The 22,423-nt window shown below is 38.4% G+C and overlaps 1 protein-coding gene across 1 annotated transcript in view; it reads right to left on the reverse strand.

Moving 5' to 3' along the window:
- The window catches only part of LOC129217346 (Na(+)/citrate cotransporter-like), a 54,469-nt gene extending 34,015 nt beyond the window's left edge, over positions 1-20,454 (reverse strand). The window contains exons 1-2 of the mRNA XM_054851633.1: positions 20,328-20,454; positions 1,254-1,403 (exon numbers count right to left, since the gene is read on the reverse strand). Coding sequence (XP_054707608.1) covers positions 1,254-1,403; positions 20,328-20,441 — 264 coding nt within the window. The 5' untranslated portion in view covers positions 20,442-20,454. The remainder of the gene's footprint in view (positions 1-1,253; positions 1,404-20,327) is intronic.
- Between the last annotated feature and the right edge of the window lie 1,969 nt (positions 20,455-22,423).

Consider the following 22,423-nt stretch of genomic DNA (forward strand, 5'->3'; position numbering starts at 1 on the left):
TTCACTAAGTGACACGCTATGAATTTACGAACAACAAAGCGCAACATTTTGAAGAGTTCCCTCGATTTCTCTTGAATCCATCATACCCAATCTTGCTGACCATTAGACGACAGGGAGAAATACACCGTTTCAAAAAGAAAAAGAATTTTCCTAATCGTTCCAGGCGTCTTCTAGTAATCGGGGAGCATAGTACACAAAAAAAAAAAAAAAAAAAAAAGACGAAATCTGTTAATTAGTAGTGCCATAACTGTAAATTTAACTGACGGTGTCATGAAATATTAATTTAGAATACTTGTCAAACTTCAGAAATCGGACACCAGTTACGATATATTTAATAAGGAATATAAACCGAATCGTCGGAGGGGGTGAGGGGTGGGGAGGATTTTTATCTTCAATTCCCCTTGAATTGAACAATAAATATATTTCAAAACTGAAATATTAAAAAAAAATAACTTTAATGACTAAAATAAAGTTATTTATTAGCAAAAGATTTTTAATACTAAATTAAATAATTCAACTATTTTCGTAGCAAAATACATTTAATTTACTGATTTGCTACATGAGTAATAAATACATTAGTAATACTTGTTAAACGTCAGAAATCGGATACCAGTTAAGATATATTTATTAAGGAATATAAATTTAATCTTTGGAAGAGGGTGGCGGCTATACCTACCTCGCACACGTTTTACAAATCATTTCGTCAATTGAGTCCCATTTTGATTGAAATTTTCATACACCGAAAAAAAAAAAAAAAAAGAAAAGTCCGCACAAAAACAGGTTTGAGTGTCCTACAAAGGACATCCCAGGATTTCTCGAAACAGTTGTATGCACCTTAAAGCAGGAAATTATAAATGAAGGCAGCAAGTCCAATCATTTGCTTAGTAAAAGCTGAGGCGAAGAAACCAAGTCATGTGACTTGGTTTCTTCGCCTCACTACGACGAACTACGACGAATGGCTGACATGTTTTGCGTGAAACTAGCAAAAGAAACCTGATTTCTTCCAATGCTTTGCTTTAAAAGTTATCACGTGACTTGGCATCTTTGTTCACGAGTGAAAGTCTTTTCACTCTCTCCATTTTATCTCTTCTTAATGGTATGCATTACTTTGAAGGCTATACACTGATACTTATCACAGCATTACAACGCTATCAGGTTTGATTTGCCCCTTTGTTATTTTGAATAATCTTGATTTAAATTTCCACAAAAAGGATTTCAACATTTTCCCTTACAAATGTCTAAATCTCTCTTACCTTTATGTAGTTTGTGCATATTTCTGTCGAACTGACAATTCCTAGAGTCGGGAACAGCACGACTGGAAGCAAGGCCGTGACCGCTACTGGAACAGGTTCGAAGAGCCAATAACAAGCTACCAGAATCATGACGAAAGTACATTTTGATTCCTGAAATAAAAACCATTTAACTCATGCATGACGATCATACTGTGAAGTATAAGTTAAACACATTACAACAATAAACAATAAAGTACTAACCGCCTGCGATGGTATTGGTTGTGCCCTATAGTGCCTCGTTTCGCATCCATTTTTTTTTTCCGGAACAAAATGTAATACCTGCGAAAAATGGGCAATCCTCATGGAAATAACAGAAGATTTTTTTTTTCTTCAAATCAAACAATATCTTTTGTGAGAAGAATGGCCTCAAAGTTTCAAAATTTTGAACAAAAACTCTTAGCTGTACACTTAATTTTAGTTGCAATAAAAAGTTCTTATTTTTGCGTCAGTGACGGACTTGACGTTCAAACCTCAAAAGGTCAGTTAAGTATTCTTGGAAAGGGCGAAAATACCTCTTGTAGAGCTCGAAATGGTGCGTAAATTCAGTACCGTACGCACGGGCTAATTTGGCTCAGATTTTGGAACTTTTCTCATTTTTTTCTCACACAAATATTTTGTAACTATTCATATTTCCAAGCTGTGGAAACTTGTTTTACCAAACTAGGGATCTATCAATTTAATTTTTGAATAGTGATCAGTTTATTTCCTAGTATTTTTACCCTTTATTCTTGTTTTTTATTTGGGCCAATGTTACCCTTGCGTTTGGGTTACTTTGGCCTAAAGTGTTTTTCCTTATTTAAAATCATTGTAGAACTAACTAGAGCCAAATAAAGACGCGTGTTCATTGGAAACACGCATCTTCAAATAAATAGTGTTACAAATCCTGTAAATAGTAATTATTGTAGTAACGTAACCTGTAAATAGTTTCCCGTAATGAATATACAACCCCTTTTCATATGGCTAAAGTATACCAACCCCCTATTTCCTTTTTGTTCATTGATAAAATTTGATAACGGTCTACTATGTTCCAGAAGCGTGTGGAATATTTGAGAGATTTCTTTTCGGTGTGTATATAAACCGTTAGCGATGGATAAAAAGTGAGTTTCGATTGAGATTTCGAACTGAGAGCGTATTTGCTCTGTTTATTGCGAGGCATTTCGCTGTGTTGTTTTCGTATTTGGAAGTAAATGCGTGTGTAAACGTTGAGTTTACGGTGTTGTGTGATAATTGCTTAATTGCTGATGAATAATTTAGCAGTTGTTGACGATCTTTCCTGTACATAGTGTAAATAAATTTCCTGTGTTTTTATCAAGAACTGTGTCTTCATTTCAAGAAAGTGGAAGTCGCACCGAATCCGTTACAATTTGGCGCCCAACGTGGGGCTACTTCTGGACTTTCTTGGAGTAAGTGTGACTTTGGACATTTTTTTCATAAAGACTTTTTAAATTTGGACTTTGTTTTTATGATGATTACTCGCGCAATGGATGAACAATTAAAACAACTTCTTGACGCAATCACCTCTGTGAAAAGTGATTTGACTGCAAGTTTTACTGCAAATCAAGAACAATTGAAAAATGAATTAGCGACTAACCAAGAACTGTTAAATAGTGATTTAACTGCTAAAATTACTACAATTCACGATGAAATGAAAAGTGACCTAACGTCAATGAAAACCATGATGGAGAATCAACTAACTCGCCATGGGAGATAAAGTCGATGCTCTGGAAGAAAAATTTGATACTGTGGAAGAGCGCATAGCCAATATGGAAAATAAGTTGGAAGAAGAAGACAAGAAATTGACTTCATTTAAGGAAGAAATAATTAAGGACGTGCAAAGGAGATTGGCGACCGCGGAAAGCAGCTCTGTACAGTTTGGCGCTCCCACATCTGTTGCTCGACCGTCCATTAAACTGGCCACATTTGATGGGAAAAGTTCGTGGCAGATGTACAAGACCCAATTCATGATAGTGGCGGAAGCGAACGGATGGGACTCTGCTACCAAGGCCTGTCATCTTGCAGCATCCCTGAGAGGTGACGCAGCGGACATTCTCCAGACCCTTCCGGACAGCCAGCGCCTGGATTTCGCCGCCCTCACATCTGCGTTGGAGCTTCGCTTCGGTGAGAAGTGCCAGAAAGATTTCAGCCGACTCCAGTTGAAGTCCCGTTTCCAGAAAACCGGGGAAACCCTGTAAGAGCTAGCGGCTGACGTCGAGAGACTGTCTCATCTTGCTTTTTGCGACTGTCCTGCGGATGTTCGAGACAACCTGGCACTCAACTACTACATCGACGGGGTTCGAGATCCGGAAATCCAGAAAGCTCTACGGATGGCGGATGTCAAAGACCTGAATTCTGCTGTTGTGTATGCGATGAAGTTGGAGGCCGCCCAGCAAGCAACCCGCAAGGATCGCCATTCAATCCGCGGCGTGAAAACTGATGAGCCTGATCCGATTTCGTCACGCTTTGCTGAATTGGAAAAGCAAATAAAAGAAATTGCAGGAACCCTCAAAAGGATTTCGGCTCCCAAGGACCAAAATCGACAACCACTTAAGTGCTGGAAATGTGGCGGCGAGGGTCACTTGCGAAGAAATTGTGAAGCTCGCCAAGAAACCGGAGGGAAGAGCACCTCTCCCTCTCAGGTCCAGGAAAACTAAGCCATGGCAATCTCGCGGGGCGGAGGTCGCCAAATTGAATGAGCCCCATCTTAAAGTTTTCCAGATTTCATCGACGAGTGGCGGCAGTAATGGACTGTTTGTTTACGCATACGTAAACAGGTTTCCCTGCGAACTGATTATTGACACTGGAGCCAATGTTACAATCATTAGAACAGATGTGGCTTGTCAATTTGGACTCAACATTCTATGGACGCCGCCCTGCGTTACCCTCCAAACTGTGACAGGTGACAAGATCGAGATTGAAGGTAAAGTAAACTTAGAAATTGTGTTTGGAAATGCCACTTACCATCATACGGCATTCGTTGCTGCTATCACAGACCCCTTCATTCTCGGATTGGACTTTTTAAAGAAGTATGACTTCATCCTCGACTTCAAGACAAATGAGCTGCACTCGATGAGAGAAGACATAGCCGTTTTCCCCGCAGAAAGTGAAGTAAAATCCGCTCATCAAATAATAGCCCAAACATATTTATCAATTCCCTCAAGGTCAGAATCATTAATACCTGGCTCCATTGAAGAAAGCAATAGTTTTCGATTTGGACTCATTGAATACCCCAACTTAAGCAATAGCCCAAAAGGAGTGCTGGTAGCATCTACGCTGGTGGACCTTTCTAAAGATGTAATTCCTGTGCGAGTCGTCAACGTGAGTGAAAGGCCAAGGAATATCCGGAAAGGTGAAGTGCTGGCAACTTGTACTCCAGTAAACTGCATCATTAGAAGAATCAATTCCCACGAGACTGTGTCTTCGGAGTCCTTGACATCGAAGTTAATTGGGAGTGCACCCTTATCGAAAGATCAAAGAACTGCTGCGGAACAATTGGTGGATGACTTCAAGCATCTGTTTTCATCTACATCGGAGGATGTTGGCCGTACGAATTTAACGCAACATAGGATCTACACTGGAGAACACCCCCCTATTAAACAGCATCCAAGACGACTACCGTTCGCCAAGAAGGAAGAGGTTGAGACCCTCCTGAAAGAGATGAAGGAGAATGATGTAATCGAACCGTTATCCAGTCCTTGGGCCTCTCCCATCGTCTTGGTCCGAAAGAAAGATGGCTCCACCAGATTTTGTGTCGATTACCGACGGCTGAATGAAATCACCAAGAAAGACAGCTACCCTCTTCCACGGATAGACGACACCTTGGGCACTCTTTCCGGACACAAGTGGTTTTCGACCCTGGACTTGAAGAGCGGCTACTGGCAGGTTGAGATACACCCTGATGACCGAGAGAAGACAGCGTTTACAACTGGACATAGCTTATGGCAGTTTAAAGTGATGCCCTTCGGCCTCTGCAATGCACCAGCTACGTTCGAGCGTCTTATGGAGACAGTGTTAAGAGGACTTTCCTACGAATCCTGTCTGGTCTACTTAGACGATATCATCATCGTGGGACGCAGTTTCGAAGAACATCTGGCAAACCTTAGGAAGGTGCTGCAAAAGCTTAAGGAAGCCAATCTGAAGTTAAGCCCGTCCAAATGTAATTTGTTCCGCCGGGAAGTGAACTACCTTGGTCACATCATCTCTTCTGAAGGTGTACAAACCGATCCAGAAAAGGTATCTGCGGTCAAGAGTTGGAGTCGTCCCGAAAACATCCATCAGCTGCGAAGTTTCCTGGGGCTCTGCACGTACTACAGGAAGTTTGTAAAGGGTTTTTCCAACATTGCACGACCTTTGCATAAGCTGACGGAGAGTAAGCAAAAGTTTGAATGGTCCAAAGAATGCGAAGATGCATTTCTACGACTGAAGGAGGCTTTAACATCAACGCCTATCCTCGCCAACCCTCAGCCTGAAAAATCCTTCATCCTGGACACTGATGCGAGCCACGAGGGCATCGGAGCTGTTTTATCCCAAGAAATTGACGGCAATGAACATGTCATCGCTTACTGGAGCAAATGCTTATCAAAGTCGGAGCGAAATTACTGCGTCACCAGAAAGGAGTTAATGGCCATAGTGAAAGCTGTAGAACACTTCCATCATTACCTCTACGGCCGAAAGTTTCTGCTTCGGACAGATCATGCCTCGTTAACTTGGCTTTTGAACTTCAGGAATCCAGAAGGCTAGATAGCCAGGTGGATACAGCGGCTCCAGGAATATGACATGGAGATCAAGCACCGAAAAGGGTTGTCTCACGGTAATGCAGACGCTTTATCAAGGAGACCCTGTCCAGAGAACTGCAATTATTGTTCCCGAATCGAGAAACAGTATGGAACGACTAGCCCTACTGCCTATCAGGTGACAGTGACTCCAACATCTTCAGAACCTGATCCATGGAGTGACGACCAAGTTCGAAAAGATCAATTTGAAGACCCCGACATAAAACCAATTTTGGAGTTCATGGAGAGTGACAGTCGGCGACCTAGCTGGCAGGACGTTTCCATCTTTAGTCCTGCAACAAAAAGATACTGGGCTTTATGGAATTAACTCCATTTACGGAACGGCGTACTGTACCGAAAATGGGAATCTGATGACGGCAAAACGTCTAGGTGGCAGTTACTACTTCCCCGATCAAGGATTTCAGATGTTCTGAAAGAAATACATAGTAGTGCGACTGGAGGATATTTTGGTGTATTGAAAACCCTCAATAAAGTTCGGGAGCGCTTCTTCTGGAGCAAGGCGAAGGATGACGTGGAGAAGTGGTGCCATTCTTGTGACGCCTGTTCTGCTCGTAAAGGACCGAAGAAAAGAAGCAGAGGGAAGCTGCATCTGTACAACGTTGGAGCTCCTTTCGAACGAATTGGGATCGACATCCTGGGTCCTCTACCAAGAACTGCTGATGGGAACAAATACATTCTTGTTTCCATCGACTACTTCACCAAATGGCCGGAAGCATATCCCATTCCAGATCAAGAGGCTACCACCGTAGCAAAGACTCTAGTCCAACATTGGATCTCGAGATACACCTTTGCAGATTCATTCCGATCAAGGGAGGAATTTCATCTCTGCTGTGTTTAAGGGCCTATGTCAAATTCTCGGAATTGAGAAAACTAGGACAACACCACTACACCCACAATCGGACGGTATGGTGGAGAGATTTAACCGCACAATCCTGAATAATCTCTCACTTATGGTCTCCAGAAATCAACAGGATTGGGACAAGAAGCTACCTTTGTTCCTGCTGGCCTACCGCAGTGCTGTCCACGAGACTACCGGATATGCCCCATCTCAGATGCTCTTCGGACGAGAGCTTCGGCTACCTTGTGATCTCGTCTTCGGTCGTCCTCCGGATGCGCCTGCATCGCCTGAGGAGTACATCCAGGATCTCCAGGCCCGGTTGGAAGACGTTCATAACTTCGCACGAGAGCGAATCAACATCGCGGCGGAGAAGATGAAGACCCGATACGACACAAGGTCTACTGGACATGAATTCAACGAAGGCGACAAGGTTTGGTTATGGAATCCCATCCGACGGAAAGGTCTGTCACCCAAATTGCAGTCGCATTGGGATGGACCCTACAAAGTCCTTAACCGACTAAATGACGTCGTAATGAGGATCCCAAAATCACCTAATGCAAAACCTAGGGTTGTACATTATGATCGGTTAGCCCCATACTATGGCCATAGTTCATGAGTATTACGTAAACAACCATGGTTGATAACATAAAAGTTGTAGATAATTTTTGCTTTTAATGTTTAGTAATATTTCTTGTTATTATTGTGTTTCCTATGCATTATTGGTTATTAATTAATGTGTATATTTGTAAACTTGTGATAGAAGTTTGGCACCCTTTCTGGGGATTGTACTGCCCGGGACGTGCAGTCCTTAGGAAGGGGGCAATGTTACAAATCCTGTAAATAGTAATTATTGTAGTAACGTAACCTGTAAATAGTTTCCCGGAATGAATATACAACCCCTTTTCATATGGCTAAAGTATACGATCCCCCCATTTCCTTTTTGTTCATTGATAAAATTTGATAACGGTCTACTATGTTCCAGAAGCGTGTGGAATATTTGAGAGATTTCTTTTCGGTGTGTATTTAAACCGTTAGCGATGGATAAAAAGTGAGTTTCGATTGAGATTTCGAACTGAGAGCGTATTTGCTCTGTTTATTGCGAGGCATTTCGCTGTGTTGTTTTCGTATTTGGAAGTAAATGCGTGTGTAAACGTTGAGTTTACGGTGTTGTGTGATAATTGCTTAATTGCTGATGAATAATTTAGCAGTTGTTGACGATTTTTCCTGTACATAGTGTAAATAAATTTCCTGTGTTTTTATCAAGAACTGTGTCTTCATTTCAAGAAAGTGGAAGTCGCACTGAATCCGTTACAATAGCTTTTCATTGGAAAAACTATTTTTTTGAAATAAAAATACATTTTTTACAAGAGGTTTGAGTCACACATATTTATTTTAAGGAATTTAAAAAAAAAAAAAAAAATATATGTGTGCATACCTACTTATTGTCTCAGAAATTATTGATGGAGAGCAGTCATCTTTTCATCAGTTTTGGAGGTTGAATAATTTTATTAAGATAACAGCATTCGTAAAACAAAGGATCTTAAATTTCGGTCACTTCCAAAACGTTTTGGTGCGCTCCATGCTCTCAAAATTCGCTCTTTCTTCTCTCGCATGAATAGCTATCTTTGGAAATCTGAGCTCATTCTATTCTACAATAATAAAATCCGTAAACTTTCCAACAAATTTAACACTATTTGTAAGAAGTAGATGCAACTGGGTAAACCTTTTTCTAAACCTCCTGTAACTTTTAATTCCTCTTCATCTTCAATAATGAGAGCCATGTAACTGAGCCTTGTTGAATTGAGTCTGTAATCTCGCTCTTTAGCCGTTGCTGAGAATTCCAGGTTTTCTCTTGCGATTTTCCTGTTTAGATTCTTAATTTTAGCTATTCCTTAATTTTCCAAATCTCTCTGGTGGATTTTTTTATGCTGGGCTAAATTTGGCCGCAATTTTTAGGTTAAGAGATATGTTATCGTTGTAAAATTTAAAAAAAAAAAAAAAAAAAAACCTAAACAGAAATGAGAAGTACAACTACACAACGGCATAGAGTATTAAATAGAGCGCATAAATAGGTACTACTTAAAAAACTCTTAGCTAATGTAGAACTGCTTCTACATGGAGAAGTCTGAGAGGTTATGAAGGCACATTTTAGCACAAGGAACGCAGAATCAATAGTGTTGCTTCTTGAGCAGAGGTATAGAACTGCTTGGCACACATAATTGAGTGCTTGGGGATGCTCTGCCAAAATACGTTGAAAAAATTGCGCCCTGAAGGTTGACAGAGGACGTTGTATCTTTTTCTCCATTTGGGCCAAAGAAGGACCCTAGGGCCAAAGTAGCCGTTTTTTACGGTATAATAAGCAAATTTTTGCGGCTTCGGTAACATACCTCTTTATAAGAAGCAATATTTCTGCAATGGATACTTAGTAATCAGAACTTCCGGCGATTTCTTCGTCCATAGCTTTCAAATATACGATTTCAGTCGGTAAATACTTTTTTTTTTAATGGAGCCTGTAACTGTTTAAAAAGAAGGAATAATCGCAAATTGCCGAAAATTATACAAAACAGTATTTAAAAAAGAGCTCTTTGAGCAAGCATTAACAATAAAATTAACTTAAGGAAAACGAACATTTTCTTCATTTTTCTTTTTGTTATTTTTTCTGTAATGAGAGGGTTTAACCTATAAAACTTGGCCCAGTCCCAAATATGGGCCCAAGTGCGGATCCAAGTGAGTGATAGGGTTCATGACTCCCCCATCACCTAAATGCAACCTAATATATCCTAAAACTGCGTTTTGCGAGAAAATAGCGTGGGAGAGTCCAAAACCTGCTATTTGTGCCCAAATCACTTATGCCACCCCCTCACCCTTCTTCAGATTTGTATGCTAATATTTTTAATAATGACCTTTTCCTAAACCACAAACTCGATCTGCTGCTTGGACTGAAACCGTGGCCCGAGCATTGATGTTATTGATTGACACTTTGTCTGATCATGTTCGGTACCCACTTTATGTTGTTAATCAGGGGTTCCTAAAGTGGGAGCCGTCGAGAGAGAGACGAGGAGTGCAACGCAGTGTCCACAATATCAGTATATAGCGCATAAAAGAAATGGATGAGAAAATTTTAATCTTTCAAACGGTGACGTATAAACGGTAGAGTTTAAGAACACTTGGGGTGCATTCGGAAACGCGGATCGGTCGCCTCGGTGCAACCGCAAGCGTTCGGAAACGCTTGCGGTGGAACCGGTGACGTCACTTAACCGCGTTCGGAAACACTGCGGTTGTTTTCTGGCGGTCGACTTGGTAGCAACCTGTGGCACCGCTGTCTGGAAGCGGTTAGCGAGATCACAAACGTCACAAAGTCTGTGTTGGCCAATCCGGTCGTGTTTCATGTTTTGATCGTAACGCACGTGACTTGCCTTTTCATGAAAGTTAGCTTTGATTGGAGTGTCGTTTGCTGCTGAACTAGAACTACCGCGGTTTAACCACGAGCGTTCGGAAACACAGCTGTTCTACCGGAATTCCTAGAGAAATTCCAAATACGTCATAACCACACCGGGCTAACCACGCGGTGTAACCGGTGGATCGTTTCCGAACGCAGCCCTGCTGTGTGTGTAGGACACATTGTGTGTGGCTTGTTTATTAGATGTTAGGTATTGGAAGTTCTGAAGGGGGGGGGGGGGGGAGGAAGCAATTCCTTGAAATGTTTCATCTATCGTTGTAAAAATAACACTAGTTTAATGCAATTGGTTCAAAGCAACTTTTATTTAGAATAAATTTCTGCTTTTAAAGATAAAGCTGGAAACGGTACTCTAAATTGACCTTTTTATCATCTAAACGTCTGTCAATCTATCTCTGTCAATCAGTTATCCTAAAAAAATTGCATTTTCGCAAATATTTATCCCAACACAGCACTGAATATTAGGGTATGTCATAAAACTGCATGTTTGAAGATTTGGGAAAGCTGTTTTAACTACCGGGAAAACACAACTTACCTCTCAAAAACCTCTATGTTCTAGAAAGTTGAAATTTGGTGCGTAGACTCCTAGTGGGGTGTAGTTGTGCACCTTTTGGTTGCAATCGGATGTTTCAAAGGGGGCTTGTACTCCTCTTTGGGGTGGGGGGGGGGGATAATTGTTAATTTTAATGCAAACTCAAGTGGTGTTATAATTTGGCAAACACTTGGCGATCTGTCTCTAAGCTTTTGATCGAAAAGTTTTTTCGCCAACTTGGCGACACATTTGGCAGTTTTTTAATCTGGTTTCATTTTGGCCACTATTGGCTACATTTAGAGAGTTAATCATTGAATCACATTAAAATGTCCAATAATGGGAAAATTAATCTGCATTAAACGTTTTTTTGCTTCAGTTTGCAACAAACTTGGGGTAAAAATATTTAAAGCGTTTCTTTGCTTACTCCAACGCATTTATCAATGAATTGGCGTAAAAGGAAATCATGTAATGCACACATCAGTTCTTTTTTTTTTCAAAAAAAGTAAAAAAACAAACGTTTAAAACTTTTGCTCTAATACCTTTCAAATGCTTCCCTATAACACTCTTTTCGCGTGTCTTTATGATTAGTTACAATACTTTACAGTTTTTAGTTCACACATAAACCGTGAAGTTTCTTTAAATGAAAACAAAAATCGACTGTTATTTTTCAAAAAAAAAAAAAAAAAAAAAAATTAAAAGCTCTTTTTGCACATGGCAGTATCAGGGCCGTAGCGAGGTCCAAAATCTCTTTTACGCATTTGGCGGTCCCTTAATTGTTTCAAACGCATGTTCCAATATACAGAAAGAGAGAGAGAGAAGATTCAGCTTCTGATTTAGTAGGGATAGCCATATTAAAGGATAATATTCAATCAGAAATAGAGGGTGTCAGAGAATTACCTCCTGGAATTTTTTAAAAATTGAAGATACAAAACACAGTTTTAGACTATATTTTAAGTTGGATAGGAAGGGGAGAGGAGGTCCAGGAAAGCCTCTCCCGATAATTTTTCTAAATTTAAGTTCTCAAAACAGAATTGTACGTTACAACTGATGATTATGTTCAGGAGAAAGAGGGGGTCCGGGGGTTCTCCCCCGCGAATTTTTCAAGATTGTTATTTAAAAAACGCAGCTTTAGACAATTTATGGTGATGTTAGGGGAGGAGGAGAATCGGGGTCATCCCCCGATAATTTTCCAAAATTCAAACTCCAAGCACGCAATTGTGGATTTTTTCTGACTGTGACAGATAAAGAGGGGTCCGTGGGCGCTCCCACGGAAAAATTTTGTAAATTGTAGTTCGAAAAATGCAGTTTTAGACGATGTATGGTAATATTAAGGAGAAGAGAGATGCGGGGGGCATCCCCCCGAAATATTTTGAATTTGAAGCCATAAAAACGCGGTTTTAGGCTTTTTGTTAAAATGTGCACCTTCAGTTTCTTGAAATTCAAGCTCCGAAAACGTAATTTAAGCCAACTTTCAACGAAAGGGGGGGGGGGCGTTTTGAAGGGTCCCGCGCCCAGAAATGTTTCGTAATTGAGCCACTAAAAGCAAGATTTAAGACCTTTTTCGATGGTGTTGCTAAAGAGAGAGAGAGGAGCATTCTGTCGAAAAATTTTCGATCTGTAGAAAGCGCAGTTTTAGAAAATTTTTGGTAATGTTAATGGGTGGAGAGATTCGGAGTCCTCCCCTAGCAAATTTTCAAAATTGAAAAATTGAAATTCAATTAACGTAATTGTAGGCGATTTTCAATACTGTTCGAGGACTAGGAGTTTGGGAGATCTCCCCCGAAAAATTTTCTGAATTGAAGCCTTAAACAATGAAATTTTTGAGGAACTTCGGTAATATTAGGAAGAGGACAGGTTTGGGAGACCTCAGTGAGTTTTTTCAAATTTAAGTCCAAAAGGGGCGAAATTTATTCAATCTTGAATGATGATGAATGAGTAATTGAGAGGGCTTTTATCGGGGGTTACGTTGAGAGCACTCTCATGGTTTTTCGAAATTGCAGTCTGAAATACTCATGTGTAGGCCATCTTTAATGACGTTAGGCCGGGGTGGGGTTTGAGAACGTTTTCCCGGAATTTTTTCAAAACCTAAGCTTTAAAAACTCACTTCCAGGTTGGCTTTGAGGGCGTAAAAAGAAAGGTTTGGAGTTCCCCGCTCTTCCCTCAGTTTGGCTATATCCTTATCTTCATTTTAAAGGTTAATTATTGATAAAAATATTGTGGCATGACTTTCAAGTTTCCTTTGCCGAAAACGATTTTTTGCTCGGATTTTCCATAGTAAAACTTTCAATTTCCAGCGTAATATTTTTGTTTCCTTGAAATACAAGCGTCTGTGGCCCCAGAAAAAGAACCTTTAACATTTTGAACTGATATAGTAATTTTCTGCGATACCTCAGGTCTTTATTCCACTTCATTTTATTTTAAATATGCCTCCTGAAACACTTAATCAAGCTTTGATAAACTTACAATATTTACATTCAAACATTTAGAACGTCTAGTTGTTGTTGTTGTCGTGTGCCAGCGACGTTGGCAATTTGGGTTGCGCTACTTCACTTTTCCCAAATGTACCGTAATTTGGTGTGAAGTCCGACTTCTATAATACACACATGCCATAAGAATCCGTTTATAGGGTAGGCAACCATTCACAACACATTCACACAAAGAAAGGACAAGGACAGGAGAGAGAAAGTACGTCCATGCCCGAGCCGGGATTCGAACCCGGAACTTAGAACGTCTAGTGTGAGTATTCATTGCAATACTTTGAATCTCTCTCTGCATTAACTGTTTTTTGTTTTTGTTTTTTCTATTTGAAATATATTTCGGCGACCCCATACATTTTTCTCCACTTAACAATGATTTGCAGGACATATTTTTCATCAAAACAATTACACACTGGAAAGTTTCGGTGGCCCCATTAAAGCTATCCTATTTATTTATCTTTTTTTTTTAACTGAAGAACCATGGTTTTGTATAACTTGGGCCGCTGAGAGACAAAGCGTGCACCATGTTAGTTTTGTCGCCGGTTCCTCCCTTCCATTATACTAATTTTACTCTATGCACAATACTTTAATTTGAGCCGAGCCCATCGTTTCCGACTAGCCAGACCTACCCACTCTGCGGCCTAGTTCATTTTGAATACGGCCTAGTTCATCTGAATGCTTTTTTTTTGCGCTAAAAATGTTTGAAGCATACATTTCCGTGGCCCTTACTTAGATTATCTTAATAAAAGAGTTTCATGGATGTTCTTAAATTGTATTTTAAGACTACATTTTCTATTCAAATTTTACAGAAAAAATGGTTTTTGTCACTATTATTTCAATTGTTCAGTTGTAATTATTATATTTTTTTTAAAACAACGAAGAGTTTCCCGTTATCTTCGTTTTTTGCATCGCTAAAATTAAATAGGCGGCCCCACTTCTGAAAAATGGGGGGGGGGGGAGGGGTAGCACCCCCACAACCCCCCTTGGCAGCATTTCTATTTTGTAGTTCAATTAGTTATATATTTCTTCACAATATATGGGAATCATACAACTCCTTTTGGAAGTGCAATTACATTTTGTTACATTGACAACCCAGAATCCACCAGATCCCCGTGGCTGCATTTCGTGTTCCATCTTGCCCTTACCATCCACCCAGACACGTTATTTATGTATTTACAACTGCTTGATGATTTTGAAGATATTTTGAGCACAAGTTTGAAGTTTGACTTATGACTCAGTTTTAGCATTGATGATGGCGAGTATAAAGTTTTTCATGTAAATTCATATCTTTCTTCTTCCCTAAATATAAATGTACTAACCAGTTTCATAACCCTTTCAACAGCCGGTGTACAAAATGAGAACTTTCATTAAATTATTGATTATCGCTTCAACTGATTTTGAAAAATTGCTATTCACTTAGACAGAACTCGATCGGAAGAAACCGAAGTTTTAAACACTGAGCTAAAATTTTAGCAAAACTACCTGTTTGACGATGTCATTGAAACACAGACAGGAAAATGAGACTATGATCTTGCTGTCAAAAATCCATGACATTTCACTCATTAACGTTCGTTAAAGTGTGCTATGATTCAAGGGATGGCTACTTCGCCAATTTTTGAGAACTTGTAACTGGTCATGGCAGTGGACAACCGTCAAAATGTAAGGGAGTTGGATTAAAGAAGGGCATACGAGGCAAAGGATTAACCATTAGGAAACAATTTTATAGCTCTTAGAGAATTTGTTCCACCAATATCAAGTTTTGAAGCTTCGAACTACAAGAATAAAATTGAGTGTTCAACTTGTTCACTTTCCTCTCTGTCGATGATAACGTGAAAGACAAGGATTTTTTGACACTTCTTGAAGTACTGAAAGTATATATTCTTAAGTATGCAGTCTTAAAATACCTGCATCACCCTCAGGTTGTTGAAAGGACTGCGGAATTTGGTCACTGGTCAGTGAATCTGCAGAAATGCATTTCAGGGCACGAGATGGATTTATAGTGGTGGTAAAAAAAAATGCATCACCCGCGCCGCAAAGGAGAGGAATAATCATCCCGACTGCATGCAACACACAGTCAAGGATCCCGTATCCCAGATGATTTGAGGATGTATTTCTGATCAAGGAGTTGTGGTGGGCTTCACTTTGTGCAAGGAACAGTAAACGGTCATTAGTATATTGGCATTTTGGAGGAGAAATTGCTTCCTACTCTCCGGGATCACGTTACTTCAGTTCCAAAAGTCATTTTCCAGGATGATTCTGCTCCGTGCCGTAGGGCAAAATTGGTAAGTAACAATTTAAAAACCTTTATCCTGCCATTAGACTTAAATTGAAATGGGGTTAAATATTTTTTTTTTTTCTCTAAACTCACACGCAGGTTCAGAAATGGAAAAATGAGCATGGGGTCAGCAGTTTGCCTTAGCCAGGAAACAGCCCAAATCTACGAAAACAATTATCGGATTCCTGCTGTTAAATGTTTATTTCACAAGTTTTGCAGAATTAAATTTCACATACATTCATCGTTAATCGATCGATCAAAACTTCTCACATAATCCCATTGTTGTGAAAATGCGACGGTGATGCATTTTTTTTTTTTACCAGCACTCTATAAGAACAACTTTATACTCACGGTCATCAATGCCAAAACTGAGTCATAAGTCCAACTTCTAACCTTTATTCAAACTCAGAAATTGGATGAAAATTGTAAGGGTAAATGTAAATTATATTACAAGAATATATAAATCCAGCAGTGATTATCCTTTTCGGTTGGGGGGGATGGGAAAGCAGTGCTGCCAGATTGGGGGGAAAATTCCCCATTTTGGGGAAATCTGGTGCTTTCTGGGGAAATTTTTGGGAAATGGCTTTTGAGGGGACTTCTTTGGGAAAAAAAATTTTTCTTGGGGAAAACCTGGGGAAAAAAATTGTGATTAAATTTGCTTCTTGACATCTGGTAGTTACATTTTTTGTATCAAACAGCGTTGGTTTAGCTTTGCTCAACTTTATGGAATTCACATTTCGTATTATGTGGAATATTATGCTACAGAATTTGCATTAATAGTTTTGCGTGAGTTACTAGTTGATACGTGAAACAGGCAAAAATAAGTGTGATGAAGAATGTTCTTGGATAAATATATACAAAAATCATAGTTTAAATGCACATACAGAAGCAGAGTAGTAAATGCGAGTAGAAAAAAAATTTGGCTATTTCTTATCTCTCGGTCAATCGCTTGTAAAGGGTGTCCCAAAATTAACGCAAAATTTGAATTTGCCGCCATTTCTGCAATAAATTGTGGGCAATCTTGAAAAAAGAACAATTTGGCAACTGAGGGTCTAGGGTTATTACAAATGGAGCGTTTTCGATTCTATAATGCGTTTTCATTATCGAACAATTATTTGAAAAATAATGAAAGTTTGGGCGGGTCAAGCAGTTTACTGTTATTGGCGCTCGATATCGCAATTAGGTAATGCGCAGGTGGTTGTGGGATTGCTGACATAGACGTTTGACTTCAAATGACCCCATAGGGGTTAGTTGAGTTGAGGGGTTAGTTAAGTCTAATGATGTAAAATCACACGATCTAGGGTACAATTCTTATCACCGAAACGAGAGAGTACACGAACAGGAAATTCCTTATGCAGTGATTGAATTGTTTCGCTGGTTGTATAATAGCATAACACTCCATTTTTACTAACCCTAAACTCCCAGCTGTCAAATTGTTCTTTTTCCGTGGCTGCCAACAATTCACAGCAAAAATTGTGGCAAATTAAAATCTTGCGTTAATTTTGGGACACCCTTTAATTATGACGAGTAGCACCTGCACGGCTTTGCCCGTAGTAGAAAAATTAAAAGGTATTTTGTTTCCCCTGTATGTTTACAAATAATGCATGATGAATTTCTCGCCAATTGGCTTGCCCACGTTACGATTCCACATTATGATAACTTGGTAATTTAGTCGTCCATCTTATGATAATTTTGCTCGGGAAAATGTTCTTGAAATTGGAGTAGAAAAAGAGCAAAATCGAATTTTCGAAAAATCGCTTAAAGGTGCACACCCTCGTGCTGCAAACTGATTCTTTGCCAAATTTCATGAAAATCAGTCGAACGATCTAGGTGCTATGCGCGTCACAGAGATCCTGACAGAGAGAGAGACTTTCAGCTTTATTATTAGTAAAGATAAAAAAGGATAAAGACAAAAAAAAAAAAAAAAAGCGAAAATGAGAGGGAAAAAAAAAGTTGGAGAATTTTATAAGAAAATTTGGCTACTTGGGGAAAAAAAAATTTTTCAAGAGACAAAAATATCAGAGGAAGTTGATTAATTTTATGAAAAAAAAAATAGTGGAAAAATAATTTTTGAGTTTGGGGAATTTTGATAGAAAACATCGCTTTTGGGGGAAAATTTGGAAGGGAATTGGGGAAATCTAGATTTGACCATCTGGCAACACTGTGGGAAAAGCAGGGTGGATTATGAAGTGCAGCCACCTCCTTGTGGCGGCACTAAAATATTTTTGCATTTTCAACAAAGAGCTACGTAGTGCACATTTATTGCGAAAAATAATATTCCTGGACTATAAAAGAAGAAGCACACATTTAGGATGCAAAAACACAACTTTCGTTTGCTGTCATATATTGCTTAACGAAAATATTCATTTTGCTGCCAACCCTGCTGTCCAAATGTTTCGAATTATCGTAAACTATTGGTACTGTACTACTAGCAGTAGCTAAAGTATTCTTTGTTTACATTTATCGTCCTTCTTACTTATTACGTAAAGGATTTAATTTGATTATAAATGTATGTGTAGGACATTTAAGAAAAAGGTCACAAGCAGTATGGCTAATATGAGCATTATCGAGCATTTTTAATTAAGCTTTCCCGGTACATGCCTTAATATTAAAAAAAATAGCACCAGAAATTATCCCATGTGCAAATACATTAAAATATGCAAGTCAATGTTTATAAGGGAGACTGGGGATACTTGATCCCCACTTTAGTTTTCAATTTTTTTCTCTGCTGCAAATTATCAATTTAATATTATTATTATTATTATTATTATTTTAAATACGTGAACAAAGGTATTTTCTCCTTTATCTGACAGTATTTTTTTAGTTGAAATTAAACATATAGTTTTGGTAAAATATTTTTTTTTCAATAATATCATTAAGGGATCATGTATCCCCACATCAAGGGATACACAATCCCTTCATGGGGGACACTTGATCCCACTGAGGAAATACATAGACTTTTCATTAGATCTGCAATTTATTTATGGATTTTAGTTTTCTACATAATGTTTCTAAAAAATAACACTATTTCTGATTTTCTTTATTAGATTATAATAATGTGAACACAAAATAACATTGTTTTATATTCTGCTAGGATATTTGTAAAAATAATGTTCATAATTGTAATGAACTTATAATGCTTTTGATCACTTACTTATTCTCTAATATAGTTGTGTAGTCTCTCTCTCTCTCTCTCTCTCTCTCTCTCTCTCTCTCTCTCTCTATATATATATATATTATATATATATATATATATATATATATATATATATATATATATATATATATATATATATATATATATATATTATAAATAAAAATTAACGTTTTTTTTAAGTAGCGTAATGAAGCTAAAATCACAACAAATAAGAAAAATAGGATGACAAGCACAAAAATAAACTAATTTGCTTTTTGTATTGCAATAATAAAGTTAAGAGCTTTTTCAATTGAATTAATTTTTAAAAAGAGGAAAGAAAACTATAAATATCAGTGTATTCATAATAAAGAAAAGAAAACCTAGCACATGTTTTCAAAACCTGAAAAGTCAAATGCAAACGATTCGTTTGTTGTAGTTCTTAAAGTTCCGCTCAACCCAACTGGATGTGTGCAGCTTCATTTTGTCAATTTTTCTAGGAAAATGGATTGATTAAGCGTATTTATTAAATTTTCGCTATAGAAAATTTATTTCAAACTCTAGAAATCCAACTTCCTATCCTAATGGGTCTTCATTATGGGCAACTCACTTTTTTGTTGCAAGTCAAACTATAGCAGAATCTTTTTTTTTCATTCAAACAAAGATTTGACATCTATTTACACTAGTTTTAGTTCATTTGGTTGATCAGAGCATAATTCATCTGTAGAGTTAGTTTATGTTTACATGTTTGATGTGTTATGTGGGTTACAAGTGCGAACTGATATTTTAATTGTTTAGCATATTTACTGCAGTGATTGTTTAAATCACTCATACCATGATAAATTTTATTATGGTTACATGGTTTTGAATGTTTATAGTTAATGTCAGCTAAGTAAACAGTTATATTGTTTTCATTGTGCTTACATTGTCATATGGATACTTGATCCCTGGGATCATGTATCCCTAATACGAGATTTTCAAACATACTTGTTCTATTATTAACAACTAGTGGCAATTTGCTAAAAATATGTCTCAATTATTAAAGACTGTCTATACTACTTCGGTACTTTTTTAAGCTTTATATAACGGATAATGTAAACTTCAGAATGCCTTCATAAAAAAAAGTTTCCCCTTGACACATTCAGACAATCATTTCTTGAGCTAAAACAAAATGGTTGAAAAAAACAAAGTGTTGCCAGTTTTTATGTACAAGTATAACTTTAACATAATTGTCAGGTTTCAAATCTCTACTTAATGATTTTAATACATTTTTGGCTGTGGGATCATGTATTCCCTGGGATCAAGTATCCATAGTCTCCCTTGTGTATTTTTTTCCCCACAAAAGCATGACATGCCCTACTGGGTATGGCCCAAGAGCTACCCTACTCAAGCAATTGTAATTACTATCTTCCAAGCTTCCTCCTTTCCTGTTTTATGAATTTGCAGAAGGACAGAACAAACGTTCCTATTTTTTTTTTTTTTTTTTTGTAGAATTTGGAACGTGAGACACGGAATGAAGCGAGACTTACTTGCCTTGTGGGTCGAGGCCGCTAATGGAGACAGGGCAAACGGGAGGAGGATGCTGAGGACATAGATGCAGAGCCTAACGTTAATCCTGCGGCAGAATCGGAGACAGCTGCCGGACATCACGAGCGAAGAGATCGTGAGAATAGGTTTCCCTGCCGATCGCAGAGAGAACGTAGCACGAAAATGGAGCCAAAAAACCGGAAGAATGCTCTTTGAACCCTATTTTAGTTTGATTGATCATAGATTGTCTCCATCTGAAAGATTTCTCTTTTTTTTTTCCCACTAAGTTGTGTCATTCATGTGACGTCAGAACGAGCGATGGAAATAGTCCAGTCAATGAACATATTGTAGCGTGCATGGAATATGCGATAACTTTTGGCTTCAGAATATTGTAAGGGGTAGTTAGTAAGTAAACTTTCTGAAAGTCTCCGCCCCTGGGGAGTGAACTAAAGGTGGGAGAGAGGTGGAAGCAAATTTTGGGTTTTTTTAATGCATGTCGGAAACGGTGGAAAAAAATGTGTTCAAAATGAAAATTGAAGCTAAATAAAGTTTCTATAAAACTGTTTCTTCACATATTTGTCAAATTTCCAATAATTTTCCAGGTACCCATCATTAAAAATCGACAATTTTCGGAAAAATCTCTCTTTTTTGTCATACATTTGCTCTTACTGCCTCCCAGGATCAGTATTCAAAAAAAAACTTGTGAAGGACAAAGTTGTAGAGCTTTAAATTTCCTTCAATTTGATATGCTATTTTGTTAAATTTAATTCAACCAATCAAAAGTTATAGAATTTCAAACACGCACCTTCACGGCAAAAAGTGAAACACTTGCCGTTTACAAACATCAAACTGACTCGAAAGGATCGCTCACTTCCTCTTTCCGAAATGAATTCGACAGTCCTGATTGACAATGAAGAAGTAATTGGGTACTACTACAGCACAAATGATGTCACACCCATATTTCATATATTTTCAATTCATAATGTGTTATGTTTGTAAAAAAGGCATTAATTTAGAAAATAAGCAAAACAATAAATAAGTGCTGTTTTTCGCTTTCAATTATAAAGTTAAGATGTATCATATGCATAAACGTACAGTTTCATATAATAGGTCACGCAAAATATTCTAATATTTAACCCTAGTTTCACTGACATTTAAGAATTCTTTCCCCTGAAATATATCAAAACTGAAAAACAGGAAGGAAGGAATTTTCGTATCAGCGAAACTGGGGGGGGGGGGGGGGGGGGACTGTATTCTAATTTCATTCATTAATTTGTTTCTATGCTTAAATATTTAAATATAAACAAACATAGAATCTTAAAACAGAAAGCCCAAATGATCCGCGCGCATGCGCAGTCGCTGTGGCAAATTTGTGATATCCGCGGTGTAACGTCTAGTTGCAACTGTTGGATCTGTTTTATTGATCTTGATTGAATTTCATTTTCTAAGCCAACTTTTGACTAACTGTTAGATCTTAGATCTGTTTTAGCCTTGCAATTGCAGTCAGAGATTAGCAAACCCTATGAGCTGAGAGTCAGTACATAAGAATTTAGGGGAAATTAGTGATTTTCAAACTTTAATTACTCCAGCCCTTGATGTCCCTGGGGGTTGAATTTTTGTATATGTACTCAATGGCCCCCCGAAGAATACGTATACAAAAAATCATTACCACAGCCCCTGGGGGGGGGGCTGTGACAGAACCCCGGGAAGGTACAATTTGGGGGGTAAAAACGAGGGGGTAGGGGGAGGGGAGTCAAAAGGCACATCAGTAGGGCACAAGAAATGTGTGTGCAAAATTTCAGCTTGATTCGTCTTTTCGTCTAGGCTGTAGCCCTTTCAAAGAAAGCGAAAACTTTTTTGAACAGCGATATTCTAAATTGAATTTCTCCTCCCCCTGATGGTCCTGGGGATTGTATTTCGGTTTATGTCGTCAGGGGCCACTAGAGATTGGGTATACCAAAAATCAACTCCGGGGGTCTTCATGGGGCTGAGATACAGAGGGGTGAAAATCCAGAAAAACCCCAACTTGTTCTGTCGTGTAAACTGTTCCTTAGTCGCGTTTTTTCTTTCGTCTTTCTTGGCGGTGGATTTGCTTTTGTTGG

Source organism: Uloborus diversus, chromosome 1, assembly GCF_026930045.1.
Source record: "Uloborus diversus isolate 005 chromosome 1, Udiv.v.3.1, whole genome shotgun sequence".
Classification (NCBI taxonomy): Eukaryota; Metazoa; Arthropoda; class Arachnida; order Araneae; family Uloboridae; genus Uloborus; species Uloborus diversus.